Genomic DNA, 14,985 nt, shown 5'->3' with positions numbered 1-14,985 from the left:
ACGTATCAGGTCCTCGAAAATGGGACGTTAACTATACTCCAGAAAATTTGCCGCTTGTGTAAGATTTTTTTAATACGCTATATATGTTCCTACGTATTCGAACTAGACAGCTCTATCAAATATAATTGAGTCGTATAATTTACATAATCTTGCAATTAAACTTTATTTGTCACCGCTTTGAGTTTCTACTTTTAACATAATTAAGGAAGAAACGATGATCTAACTTCCTACAATTTAACTATCCACAGCACCAGTCCGAAAGTATAAAACCGTGACATACTGTTCTGTCATAAGTGATAGCAAACAGTATACCTGTCATACTTTATATTGAAAGCTGGTCTTAAGTTCCCCAGTTAACATAGAGGAGTTTCCCAAATTATGTTCTCAGTGAGTGACATTTGCTGACTATCTTTACTGATACTAATAAACATATTTCTGTACTTTGCAGATAAAATTAAATTTACCTATTTCGTGATACGAAGGTCATAATATAAGCATTAAGTGTCTCGCTCGTATCGCAGGCTCATACTTTGTTATCAGTAACAAATGAGTCGCACATGTAAATGACAAATTGGGACAATGTACCAAAAAGGTGCGAATTGCGTACTCAAGTACCGGGCTACACGAAGCGTGACACTATAGACAGATGAAACTTCACTGTCCTCATTTCCTACTACGTTTTTAAAATGTTTCAAATTTTGATAGGAAAATTATGCATATTACTAAAATAACGTTTCCATGTGAAACAATAACTCAAATTACACAGTAATAATTTGACTTCAATTTCTTAATGAAACAGGAACACTTATGAAATCAACTTACCAGTGCAAAGAAATTCGTGTGGCAGTCCTCCAAACTTGCGCCGTTTGTTTGATGATTCAAATGCGTCATGATTTCTCCATCGTTTTATATTTCGTTTAAATCACCAACCACACGGATAGCCTACTCAGAACCACATAAAATCTGATAATATACACGTACCGTCTGAAGGGTTTTTACGTTCCAATGGCGACTGTAAAATGGCGGATGGGAAACAACAAGCGCAGAGACTCTGTGATTTCTATTGGCTTGTTATGGTCACATGGTATACATGTAACTGTATCATGGCAGCGCTCGCGAGGCATGGGCTGATGAAAGGGGACGAAATTAAATATAGCTTTGGAAATGTGATGTGTATAGTAGGTATTAATATTTACGTATGGTTATTGAGAGATATGTAATACATTTACCGAGTGAAAACTGTGTGGTAGCCCCTTTGTAATCGATGTCCGAGACATGTTGAAAGAATTGTGTATGTAAACAAACTGTTTTGCTTTTAGTTTACAGCTAGCAAAAAGCTTCTGGCCTCCAAAAATAAGAAGAAAGAGGGGCCTAGAGCTAGAACAATTGAATCGACAGGGGAATCTCTTGCTTCACGAGGGTACTCATTGACACACGATGAATATTCACCATCTCGTTACAGATAGAGCAGTTTGATGATGTCTATCGAATGACTTTATCTTTAGGTTCGTGCGGCCACAGAAACAGTACATCCCAGAAGGTGACATTAAGAAAAAAATTGACGATATCTGTAAGTCAGTATGGCAAGATAAGAAACAAATCTTGAAACACAGCAATCCAATAGCAGATTCAGAATTTAAGTTCAGCTTGTTGGCAAAATGCTACCAAGAATTCCAACACGGAGTGCCAAATTCACTCTTGCATACAATAGAGTCACTTGGTAAGTAACTAATTATGTAATAAAAAAAAAACTGTAATAGAATTTTGTGAGGCCTGCTTTTGCAAAGTTTTATGTTCCTTAACATCAAGTTGCAAAACTAAGATTGCACATTTTTGTGATTGAAAGGGGGCCTTTCTGAAACATTGAGAAATGAAACAGTCATGTTTTCCAGTAATATTAGTTTTAGAGCTTTTATAAGCCTATTATACACTGTTAGTAAATGAGATTTTGTATGTTGTTTGCAGATGATGTAATAAATTTCTATGAAACACCTGTAGATGTGACTATTCCATTTGATACGTTGAAAAAGGTGGAACTGCCAGAGAATCTTCATATTCAGTATGAATATCACAGATTTCACCCAGGTGATCAACATTTATATAACTATTCTGACTTTGTTACTGAATGCAGGTTATGTATGGACTAAGAACTGAATTTCAATTTTTGGAAAATATTCTTTACTGAAATACTTCTATTATAATGAGAGAATTACTTAACAAAGAGGTTTGTATGGAGCACAGAAAATGTTCTGAAGTGAATAGATGTTCAGCTTTGTTCAGTTTTGTAAATACAAATATCCCCAAGCAGTTTCTTTGCTATAAGCACTCCATAACTGTATATGAGTTAAATGTTAGAAGTAGCCTACCATCTGTGGGGAAAGTGGTGCATAGACTGCTTGTGTGGGAAAATTGTGGTGAGATAATGTCAGCAAGAGTGGGGCATATGAAGCATCGACAAATTTATTACTATGTGCTGTCAGGTCCTGGATTTCCTATTCCCAGTATGATAGTTTTCAAATATTGTGTTCTCATCACCAATCAAAAAGTTTTGTGTCTGCAGTTTAGTTTTCTTAGTTATTCTTTCTCATTTATATGATATTTTAATATACACTACGTGCAAAAAAGTGTAGCCATGAGGAGAGGGGAGGAAACGGAGTGGAATTTCATCGCTTGAGAGAGTATGTAATGAAATTTCAGTTACTATCAAAGATGAGTCAAATTTACAAAGAACTTTGCAGTATGAGCACTTCTTTGGCCTGAGTATATGCACTGATTTAGTTGGGAAGGTTATCATAACGATGTTGCATACTCTTCTGAAGGCAAGTTGGGCTACAACTGTTTAAATAAGCCTTGATATTTAGGATAATGGCACTGGGATGAAGTTGTACTGGAGATAGAGCTGAGGATCTTGCTGGCCATAAGATTACCTCAACATTATGCAGATATTATGGTATATTGATAATTTTTACTTATGGACCGACTGACAGCAACTGAATCAAACTCAATTTTAGTGCCACACTAAAATTGTGTTTTTTTCAGTTGCTGTCAGATGGCCCATAAGTGAAAATTATCAATATACCATAATATTACACACAACTGAGGAAGACAGAACTACAAAAGTTGAAGATATCATCCAGATACTTCACAGAAACCTGTGGTGTTGGTGGACGAGCATTGTTGTGTTGAGAAACGACGACATACTACAGTCAAGTGAGATGCAATTCAGGAGAACACAGGATATCGTTGACCTACTGATGTGCTGTCAAGATTTCCTTCACTCCCTACCAGCCATTATCTGAAGTCTACCAGTGGCTCTTCACACTTATGATGCTGGTAGTAACCCTACTGTGCCTCTCCAAAACATTATAAGAATGAGACCCATCAGGCCACCTCCATATTTGCCGGTGACATTCAACCGGGGTAGTGCAGAAACACAATTTATCACTGAACGTAAGATGGTACAGTTCATCAGCAGCTTTTGCTTCCTGGTCTTTACACGACTCCAAACACAGCCCTTTGTTTTGAGCTGTTATGTTAACAGCATCTTATGCGTGGGTGGTAATTCCCTAGTCCAGCTGCTGATACTCTGCAGCTAATGGTGGGCCATGACATAGAATGCTGCAGGGCGACAGTTACTTGTTCTCATACACTGAGCGAGGTGACTCAGTGGTTAGCACTTGGTTCGGGAGGACAATGCTTCAAATCTGTGTCTGGCAAACCAGATTGAGGCTTTGCATTATTTCCCTAAATTGCTTTATGCAAATGCTTAGATAGTTCCATTGAAAACGTCCAGTTTCCTTCCCCATCCATGAAACATTCTGAGTGTGTGCTTTGTCTTTAATAGTGGGGTTTTAAAATCTAATCTCCCTACCTCCTTGGGATGACAGGTGCACAAGTGAAGGCATTAACACTTGCTTTTTGCACAATATCGCGATCCTCTCTTGAGGTGGGTTAGTTGCAGTCGATGGGAACCTAGTTGTCAAATGTGCTTTTTTTTCATGTTCCCATGCATTCTAACATCAGCTCACTGTCATGTCCTAATTCCCCACAGATATGGATATTGCACACCCATCCGGCCAAATGTAGATTTCCACAATGGGGCCATTCAAACTGTGTGAAATACTAGTACGCGGCCTCTTATAAATCGTATCAGGCCAGATAACAGCACTAAACATGAACAACACTCATGCACTCTGGTGTCCGTTCTACGTACCACATACAATGCCAATCTAGTTGTTTAAATTCATTTAACTACCTGCTGATATGTGTGTGTGTGTGTGTGTGTGTGTGTGTGTGTGTTTTACATTGATGTCTGACCATGGCCATGTCTTCCGGGTGCTTCACTTTTTTTTGTCAGGCAGTGTGTTTAGATTTACTAGCTTGGCAAGTGACTATCACAGATTGGTTCCTGGGTGCTCATTGAACAAGGGTTATACACTTGTACAGCTTGGAATTTGACTTGCACTCCTCCCCCCCCTCCCCCCCCCCCCCCCCACCACCACCACCACCACCACCACCACCACCACCACCACCACCACCACCACACACACACACACACACACACACACACACACTCTGTCTGAATAGTTTGTTACCATTAATCTCATTTACAAGAACTTGGTTAGTGCAAGTGATCTTCTGTGTCACAGTTTCGTTAGGATGTGTGTTCAGAATTGTTTAGCACATTGTGCCTTTATACTCCACAACCTGTATGTAAAATTGTGTAATATTGTAGTGTAATTTGGTTTCTTGCCAATTCAGAGATTCTCTAGAATGACAATTGTTTGTAGAGATAGGTATGATTCTGTGTTTACCACCACTTTCAATTATCTGATCCTCTTCAGTACCATAAAATTATTTACAGCAGCCTACATGAAGATAATCAGATGATCAAAACCAGTAGTAAATAAATACTTTTTTGTCAGTAGCTCTTGACAGTATTGGAATATCTCTCACTTCAAATATTTATGAGGTATGAGATACCACCTGCACAAAATATGCTATTCTGGTCATTGTGTGATGCACTTGTGGAAGATAATTATGTATTTTTCTTCTCTTGTTAGAACTTAATGCTCTTAGCAAGACAAAAATATTTGCAGTAGTTGCTGACATTCTTTATGAGTCATAACTAGAGTTAATAGTGGTTTGTAAAAATGTATGGTAATATGAGATATAATGGAAAGATTGGCCAAGTTGAGAGTAAAGCAAATGGGATGCTTGGGTTTATTGACAGGTTAATTGCAAATGGAATTTATTTGAAAAAGAAATTGGTTATGAGACACTTATTGCCTATAATGGAATACTGCTCAAGTGAGTGGAATTCATATGAGGTTGAAGTTTCATGGAACTTTGCAAAGCACTGAAAATTCTCATATGGCCAGTTTTGAGGAAAAACAGCTATCACATTGCAGAAACCTACTTGGAAAATTTCAAACTCTAATTTTCAGGACAAAATTTATAAATATTTGTTGATTGTCTGCATATGACTTGTGTAAAGATTTTAGAACTGCTACGAACCTACGAATTCTATTTGGAATGAATTCAAGATGGAGAACAATAATAAGTCTTTATAGGTGATATTTTTGTGAAGTGTTCAAATTAATTTGAACCAGGTATTTGCTTCAGCATCGCCTACAAATCTTTCATTTTACTTACCTGTGTGCTGCTCATTGAATTGTCTGTTTGTTGAGTTACAGTGTATCTTTTTTATAGATGTTTGTATTATATTTATTTAAATTGAGAATCAGCTGTCAGTCTTTCCAGAAAGCGCAAATAAAAAATTTGGTGCTATTGTCACAACTCTGCATAGATCAGTGACTTAGTAGAACAGTCTCATGTAATTCATTCATATAGTGATCATTAATATTCAGAAATATTGTCCAAATTCAAATCTCAAACAACTGCAAATATGAGTAATATTGATATTAGGGTCGGTAATGTTGAAAAACAGCTAACATTATTAAAATTTAACAAATCTCTAGGGCACACTAGAATCCAGGTTAGGTTCTGTACAGAATTTGCGGTTCAGTTAGGTCCCTTTTTGGATTAAAAGTTATTAACAATGCTTTGTAAACTGTAAAACCAACCTGCAAATCAGTACCTATGTTATGACAAGGGCCAAGATTTGTAGGTTTTTGTGAAATGGATTTCAGCTCTTTATTTTCTTGAAATTGCCTTTTTTTTTAAATTCAGGTAAACTATTTTAGCCTTTTTGGAATAAATGTAGAAAATTTTATTACAACTTTGATACGGTTATTCTCGTTCTTTGTGAAAAATAAAACAATTAGATATTCCTTATATCAGTACTCGAAAAAGCATAAAAATCTGAGATATTTACCCTTCCTATAATTATTTTCTCTGTTTTATAATATTTAAAGATGATTTTTACTGAATACTTATGTTGTGTGTCACTTTCAGAAAAACACACACTTGAGACCACAGTAACTAATAAGAAATTTTATCTTTCATTCTGATATTGTTATACACAATTAACCTCGTTTCTAAGTTTTGTAAAGTGAAACATTGTCTCTCAGTACATTTTTATATACTGAAAAAGATCTCTCCACAGCACTAGATGTCAGTGGTGCATATTCCATCATCATAATGGCTCATGGTCCCCAACACACTCCACCTTTAAACTCTCCGCCTCGTCCCCCCATAATGGCGGACACTTTCTGCATGTCCAGGATTCCTCAGAATAATAGTCCTTAGTTTAGTGGAACATGCTGTACCCATTGAATGAGATATTTCCGCCAGACTTTTGCACCTTAGAGATCACATTATAGCATTATTCAGTGGCAGAGATGCGGAATCCAGGCATTGAATTTCAACAGACAGATGTTGAATGTGAGCTTTTAAAAATGACAAGGATGCAACATTTTTGCTATTCTTAAGGGCTCTCTTGGCTTTTTCAGTAAAAGCTGATTCACTACTGTAGTAAGTCTTTGACTGGTAGTGTTCGTCATTGTGTAACACTGCCAAGACCCAGGTGTGCCAGTGTGTAAGTAGGAATTCAGATGGGTGGTAGACTGTGTGGAGCTATTAGCTTAAATAACTGAATGCAGTTAGGAGCTTTGAGAAATACTTTGTTAACAGAGGGAATGGTACTATTAACATCAGGAAAATTATATCTCATTTCCTGTGCTAGGTGGTGCTTGTTGTGGGCAAGGCAGGAGCAATGGGATAGAATTCTTTCATGACAGTATTTTTTCATTGTTGTTCCCGCTTTATTATAAGCAGCTCAGTCTATCACCAACAGCAAAAAATTCTCATTCCTATTATCTCCTGGCCGTAGGATGTCTGCGGCATCCCTGACAGTGCACACTACAATACTGTGATTCATATTCTCCAGTTCTTTACATCAGAGTAGAGGGGCTTTACTCGTGCCGTGGAATCTTATTTCCCCGCCATGACACTAGCTATAAATCTGCCACATCTGTCAGTGGTTTTGTTGACTGAAAACCTAATATAGTGGTGACCAATGCCTGTTTTAATACTGGTAATAGCCTTTTCACACACTTGTTCGAAATAATAATTGCACAATTTTCATTCATCTGGTGTACTGTGGCCAGTGATACTAACCATGAAGCCTTTAAAAGTAGGATTCTTTAGCACATTCTTTGGCATGTCAGCGTATACTAAAGCCTCACACAAGTCTGGATTAATACTTCTGTACACTCCACTACATGTCATAGAGGAAATATTGGTTGAATCTCTTGTCTGTTATTCCTTGTGACACTCGTAACATGAACTGCACAACCTTCGTATTGAAATAATTGACATTATTTGTGACTTACCAAAAATTAAGACAAACAACACTAAGAATATGGCAGTAACTAAAAAATAAGAATGTGAACATGTAAAATGTCCACTTCAATAGTATACGCACATCAGTAAACTAAATTTCAATTTAAAATATCCAAGTAAAGAAGACCAGGAAGAAGATTGGTAGGTAAAATGAATGATAAAAATCACCTTAAAATGGTTAAAACTAACACTTACTATCTTTGCTTCTAAAAGTCCTGTGTCCTGTATTGATATTCATGACATGCTCTACACATTATTAAGTAATGACAAATGTAATGTTGTGGGTTAAATCATTTTAACCCTTATCCGTGAAGATGGTCCATGACTGAAGCCAGTTATCATTGGGTTTATAATAAAAGCAGATGGTCAACCTTGCATTTTATACAAAAATAGATTCAGATACCACGGATTTGTTCCTTTGATATGCGTCTTCATTGTCAGACAGCATTGAAGTAGGAGCTGGTTTGTCCCAATGCAATGCTATGTGGACATCATCTCAAAACCACAATTTGGAAACAGTGCATCACATACCATATTTATTTTGGTGCAGGGTATATTTCTTATATAACTTCCAAACTACAGAAATAGTAGACTTAAGTGTCACTGGTGCAGCAGTGTGCTGACACTTTGAGTTATAAAGATAAGCAACATTATGCCATGCACATTCTTGATTTCAGTGTAGTGTATAAATATATGTATTGCGTAGTTTCTTAAAATGTGGAAATTCACATTCATCATTGTCATTTGGAACAGTTTCTGCTAGTTGGTGTGTCTTTCTTTGGTTGTAATGAGGATCTCAAATTTATTTACATTAAATTTCATTCCATTTTCTCTCACAGTTTCATCCAGCTGTTCTTGAATCTTCTCCTCCCTGTTCCTCCAAATCATCAAGTCATCCATGAACACCATTGCTTTCATCTAGCCTTTTCCATCTATGTTAGTCTTTATCTCGGCAAGGCCACAATGAAAGGGAGAGGTGACAATGCACTTCCCTGTTTCACATGCTGTGTTTGCTGGTTCTTTCATTTCCCACTTCCACACAACTCAGGCTTACACCGTGCATCTTCTCCAGTCTTCTTGTTGTTTCTTTTTCCACTCTCTTCTTCTGTAGTGCTTCCCAGGCCTTTCTTCTGCAGACACTGTCAAATGCCTTTTCCATTTCGAGAAAGGCTATCACGAGGTATTCCCAAAATTCATAATGGTGCTGCTAGAGCAGTCTCACTGCAAACATGAAGTCAACAGTTGACCTCCCAGGTCTGAAGCCATTTGTTCCTCTTTTAACTTGTTGTTGATACTTTTTCAGGTTCTGCTTTCCAGTATGTTTTCATGTACATTGGCACAGTGTGGTATCAGTGTGACTCCCCTGTAGTTTCCACAATCCTTCCTACTCCCTTTCTTGAATATAGGGATGTTAGTGCCATCCTCCAATCTTCTGAAGTCTTTCTCTCAATCCACACCACCCTCATCATACCGATACAGCCAATACAGACTGTTTACCACTCTTCCCCCCCCCCCCCTCCCCCTCCAGCTTCAATATTTCGACACTCACTTCGTCATCCCTGGTGCATTTCATGCTATCCAGTGCCATTTCCATTTATTCCACTGTCAATACAAAAGCCAGTAACCAACCTTATAATTCATAATAGCCAGATCAGTATTCATCAGCCTGGTGCGCCATGTTGAAAACAAAAGTAATCAGGTTGTATCTTCCATCAAAACGGTCATTAGATTCAGTGACTCTCATTGGCTACCACATATTATCACCCGATTGGCTTCCAAAATTATAATGAATTGCTAACACCAGCATGACTGGAAAAGCTTCAGTACACTACAAGTACACTTGAGCCCACATTTTCCAATTTGGCCAGCTCACAACCATATTTGTCAGCTTTCGACCTAACCTATAGTATAGGCTATGTTACAGATCAGTCTGTCACCACAGCCTGTATTCCAAAAAATAATATAGACACAAAAAAATTGTCATTGATATTGGTCTGTTCTCTTTCTGTTTGCACACGTCTGATGTCACATGCAGCAACACCATTATATCACAGGGTAAAGCAGACATCCTTTGTGGTAGGTTAAGTTGATGTCCCTCTCCCCTGTGGATATCTGTCCGTGGTCATAAGAAGTAAGATAAAACAGATCCGACCATCCAACCTCCCAGGAGTGAACTAAACAAGAAAAATCTGGAGCTTTCTCAATTCTGTCAGAACTACTGCACCATCTCCAACAATATCAAACAAGTTGAGACTTAAAACAGATAGTGACGAGTGCAACTGCAGAACATCAGAACAAACACTAGAGCACATTTTGCATGACTGCCCAAAAAGTAAATTCATCATTATCTGAAAAGACTTCATAAATGCAGCACCTTTAGCAGTTAATTGGTTGGAGTCTTTGGATATCCAAGTAGAATAAAAAATGGATATCTGAACTTCTTTTAGCTACTGCCTGTTCTCCAGCTTTCATTATTACTTAGACATACATACTTACATACAAAGGGTGACTACAGTTAAAGTTCCAGTTACAAAATGGTGTTAAAAAATGAAAAAGAAAAAAACAGAAAAAAATGCTGGTCAGAATGAAATCAAATTGGAATTGAATATATTCAGAGAAGGGGGAAATGTTATGGAAAGAAAAAAAAATTAATGAAAATTTTCTCACCAGATGGTGCTGTAAGCATTGTAACGTAAATGGGTTCAGCTATAAATAACAGATGAATCGTAATACAACAGTTATGAGCAAGTTGCACATTAAACTAACAATCCTGTGCAGTGTGCATGACCAGACAAGTTTGACATTCGACAGTTGTGGCAATGTTATTTAAGTAAGCCCACCCACCACTACAAGGTCATATCAAATTGGATGGGAAAAATCAGTTTTCAACTGTCCTGAGGCCAAAAACTGCATGAAAAACAACAATGACATCAGTTTTTAATTGTTCTGAGGGCAAAAACTGAATAAGAAGCAGCAATGAAAAAGTTATGTGGATGGTCACGCTGTAGGGAAATGGTGACTTATAGTTCTAGCAATTCCAAAATGCCTCTGCAGCAGTTACTGCACTGTCTTGTGCAATGTGTGGAGGTGCACTATCTTGCAAAAAAATAATCCTACCCACACATCCACACTGTTGAGCTGGAATGACATTGGTGCACATAAGACTCTTAATACCATTTATCAATGAAGATACAGGTAACAAGGACCCACCTCCTCAAAAAAATGTGGTGCCACAATAAACAATGGTATCATCACACACCACACAGTTATCTTTGTGGAATGAAGCACCAGCTGATATCCAAGCGGATTTTCAGCTGCCCATATTTTGCAATTCTGTGTATTATGACATGTCCTTGGAGATGGAAATGGGTTTCGTCTGTCAAGAGAAAGTTCCATGGCCATTGTGTTATTGTCCACTTCCCTGCAAGCAAGAAATTCTAGAGCAGATGTGTGTCTTACTGGTAGCAACTCCTGGATATGTATAATTTAGTATTGATAGCAATGAAGGATGTTTCACAGAATTTTATGCACCATAGTTACAGGCATGTCCAAAGTTCGGGGAATTCCCCGTGCACGGCACCTTTGCACACCACCGCTTGACCTCTCTTACAATGCTGTGATCACATTATCTACTGGTGCCAGATAAATTGTTTTCACTCCTATGTCACATGCTGTACTTGTCTTTTTGAATTTTGTAATTATTTTCTCCAGACTCTTGGCAGACATTGAACCAATGCCTTTTTTCATACACTTGAGTGTTGGGAACTTCTGCAGAGCTACTGGCACACAGTCACTGTAGCGACTGGCACACAATCACTGTTTTTTTAAAAAAGAGTTTTACTAGTAGTATGCAATCTGGCATTGAGACAGTTGTGCTGAGTGTCTCAGGCTCAAATTAAGGAACAGTCATGTATCCCACATCTTTTATTTTCCATATTGTACCACTTAAAATTTTCATTAAAGTATTTTTTTTTTTTCTATAACATGTGCCCCGTCTTTGATGATATTTCGTTCAAATTCAACCTCATTCTCATCATTATTTTAGTTACAATCACCCTGCATACGGCTGTATCTGCTTGTCCTATTCACATCATTTTATCTTACCTTATATCGTCTTAATACTCTGTAGTTCAAAATATGACTCTGTAAGCTAAATAGATAAGTAAACTTGTTTCGTTATGCCATTTGATACAAGTATTATGAGTATAAACCATTTGACAATATTACATGCTTCTCTATGTACTATCATTTTTCAAAAACAGTGTTCTGATGTTTTGAACGTTTCAAAATAGAGAGGATTTTGGTGTTGGTATAGACATACAATTGTAATGAATAAAGTAAATAACCTGCTGTGATGTATATTTCATTGAGTTACACACTCTAAAATGGCAAAAACCTTCTCTTAAATTCTTTTGAGTACTTTTCTAGTATAATATATATTCCACTCTGCTTTGTGAGTGTAATGAATATTTGAGGAGAAAGTGACTCTACTGTTGTCATTTATTTCTTACTGACTGTTTAAGACTTATCATTGTTTTCTGTAGAAATACTAATAGAAGTATTTCATATCCAATTATTACAAAACTGTTACAATTTGGGAGGGAGATTTTAAGCAGCAGCTAACGCAGTAAAAATGAAGCAAGAGGAGGTAATGTGGAGAACAGATGTAGAATCATTGGATAAAATTGAAACAGTGACCTAGAAAAAAATGAATGTTATGAGTGTCATTGAGTAATATTTTTATGCTGTATAGATTGCTGTTAATATTAATGATTCATAAAATTTCTGTTACAGAAACAGACACCATGTTTGGCGGTGTAAGTGCATTTCCATTAAGTTCAACTATAGTTACTGGGCTCAGATATAAGAAGAAATACAAAGGTCACATTGCTAAACCAAAGTGGATGTGATTATTGGATGAACTATGACGTTTTTTTAGTAAAGAGCATTAAATATTAAAACTGCATTGTTTGTCAAACTGCCAAGTGATGCAATAAATTATTGTTTGTAAATATTTTATACTGTTTTGTGATGTGTATTAACATTTGGACATATTGGGGTAAGGGGCATCTGTAATTACGTGAGGCAATTTTGGCATTTTTTTGATTCCACATGCCCACCTTGTGAGATGTGAGATTTGGATCGGTCCCTCCCATCCTCCTCCCCCCACCCCTACAACCTCATGTGAGATTTTTCAGAATACATATTTTTAGTGTAAATATGTTAATCTGTGCTTAATTGCATTGGATTTACTTAAAGAATATAATTTGCATCATTATTTTTATCTCAGACTAGTTAAGGCTAGTATTTAAGACACAACGTAGACTAGAATCACAGTGAGGAAATAGAACAATAAAATGCTTATGTAAAAGGAACTACAAAAGTTCATCAAACAATATTCATTCTACTTCAGTCCACGGCGATACATGTGGTCTCGAGAATGACTACTGGAACCAACATGTCCATGTAATTTTCAATAAAATCATCTGCTCCTTCAACCTTGCACTGATTTAGTCACTTTAAACCATTGTCACTTGCACACAGAAGCTCACTAGAAAGAGAGGTGTTTAGCATACCTTATTGAAGAATTTCAGAGTAGCATGGGCCTTTTGCTCTGCTGCTTCTCTTAGGAGCTGTTCAAGCTCATGCTGAACGTACAGCATCAAATCTTCCTTTTTCGGGAACTTCTGCTTCACTGCTTTCCATAGCTTTGTAACTTCTTTGTTTCAGCACTTCTTCATTTTGTGGACATGTCGTTTCACGTGTGCAACATAATAATCATGCTAACTCATACTGAGTGAGTGACAGTGTTGAGTGAGCCGTCGAGTAATGAAACGTTTATGGACGGGACCTGTCCATGCGTCACTACCATCCAGCTCATACAGTGCAGCTTTCATTGAGGCTCACATTTGGATGGTCGGTAGCGGCTAAACAATCGAAGAGCTACTGTGCTACTTTGTGGCAGTCACAAACTGTGATGAATATTATTGTGCATGATATACCCATATTTTAGTGGAGAAACATGTTTTCATAATTTAAGCCAGTTTTTTCAGCAATTTTACGCTATTTCTTGTGGAAAGAAAAACTTGTGTGGTATTTCCCAATACCTCACCTCTCCCCCAAGTGAGACTGGGTGAGATTTGGGTCAACCCTATCCCCTCAAAACGCCTCACGTAATTTGTGGATGCCCCTTAAACTGTAAGTTATTTACTCATATGACAATCCTTATTTGGGTTTTCTGTGATTTCGCTAAACTACTTCAGGCAAATGCCAAGATGGATCCATTGAAAGGCCACAGCTGATTTCCTTCCACATCCTTTAACCATTCTGATCTCGTGCTCCATCTCAAATGACCTCGGTGTGGATGGGACATTACACTCTAATCTATCTTTCTTTTTTTCAATTAATAATTAGGAGCTGGTTTCAGAATTCAATTTAATTCTTGCCTACACATTATCAAAAAGTTTGGGAAGTGATATCTTGATTTCACACCCTTGCACACACTTTTCAGTGTTGAGATTTGTGTTGTCTGCATGCCCTGGAAGAGACTAATACTGCCCATCTTAATGAAACATTTTATAATGGTGGTGAAGAATGTCTTTCTTTTGTCATCCAAATTGCATTGCAATCTTGCTATAACACTTATGAGTTGGTTTATTTTTCTGAATACCAGTCAAATGGATTTGTTATGTCATTCAGTATTTTAGGATGAATTGCAGTTACTTTATTTTAGCATTTTCTGAAATTCTGGAGACATTTGTTAACATACTCTTAAACAAGTGAACCCCGGGGGCAAGGGGGGAGCTGCTCCCCACTTTATCCCCTAGCTATCAGGGAAAGGAAAAATAAAGTGGAGTCAGGAGTTTTTCTTTTAATAAAATGATTTTAAAGTCATTATTACACTGGTTATTAACAGAGTCAGAACTGGAACTCCATGATAGTTACTTGCAGAATTTGTCTTGCAGAATATTAAAAATAATCCATACAACCGTGTGTAGCCCCCCTCCTACAACTATCATAAAGTTGCCCTTGGTTCATTGTGTTTACGACAGTGATGTCCATACGCTAATTCTTTATTTTAATATATCTGGTAGTAAAATTTCCAAAATATGAATTCTACTCTAACATTTATTATTTAATTAGTTTATTCCTAATCAAGATAAAGTAGTTTTCGGTGCT

The 14,985-nt window shown here is 37.1% G+C and overlaps 2 protein-coding genes across 2 annotated transcripts in view; one reads left to right on the top strand and one right to left on the bottom strand.

Moving 5' to 3' along the window:
* LOC124570971 (mediator of RNA polymerase II transcription subunit 13) overlaps nucleotides 1–1,000 on the bottom strand; it is a 201,198-nt gene extending 200,198 nt beyond the window's left edge. Inside the window, exon 1 of the mRNA XM_047131117.1 lies at nucleotides 823–1,000. Coding sequence (XP_046987073.1) covers nucleotides 823–891 — 69 coding nt within the window. The 5' untranslated portion in view covers nucleotides 892–1,000. The remainder of the gene's footprint in view (nucleotides 1–822) is intronic.
* LOC124572618 (39S ribosomal protein L50, mitochondrial) lies at nucleotides 999–12,823 on the top strand. The gene is made up of 5 exons (XM_047131135.1): nucleotides 999–1,178; nucleotides 1,320–1,420; nucleotides 1,506–1,720; nucleotides 1,966–2,085; nucleotides 12,601–12,823. Exons 1-5 carry the CDS (start codon nucleotides 1,020–1,022, stop codon nucleotides 12,714–12,716), a joined length of 711 nt encoding a protein of 236 aa, XP_046987091.1. The 5' UTR covers nucleotides 999–1,019; the 3' UTR covers nucleotides 12,717–12,823.
* The last annotated feature ends 2,162 nt before the right edge of the window (nucleotides 12,824–14,985 follow it).

The sequence above is a fragment of the Schistocerca americana genome, chromosome 1 (genome assembly GCF_021461395.2).
Source record: "Schistocerca americana isolate TAMUIC-IGC-003095 chromosome 1, iqSchAmer2.1, whole genome shotgun sequence".
Lineage (NCBI taxonomy): Eukaryota > Metazoa > Arthropoda > Insecta > Orthoptera > Acrididae > Schistocerca > Schistocerca americana.
The sequence above is the reverse complement of the archived record's forward strand: the minus strand, read 5'-3'. Positions and strand labels throughout refer to the sequence as shown.

Excerpts from the sequence above, each read along its gene's own strand:
- LOC124572618 (XM_047131135.1), top strand. The coding sequence starts at position 1,020 with ATGGCGGATGGGAAACAACAAGCGCAGAGACTCTGTGATTTCTATTGG. Across the intron at positions 1,421-1,505 it reads GAATCTCTTGCTTCACGAGG|GTTCGTGCGGCCACAGAAAC; the intron begins GTACTCATTGAC and ends CTTTATCTTTAG. Across the intron at positions 1,721-1,965 it reads GCATACAATAGAGTCACTTG|ATGATGTAATAAATTTCTAT; the intron begins GTAAGTAACTAA and ends TGTTGTTTGCAG.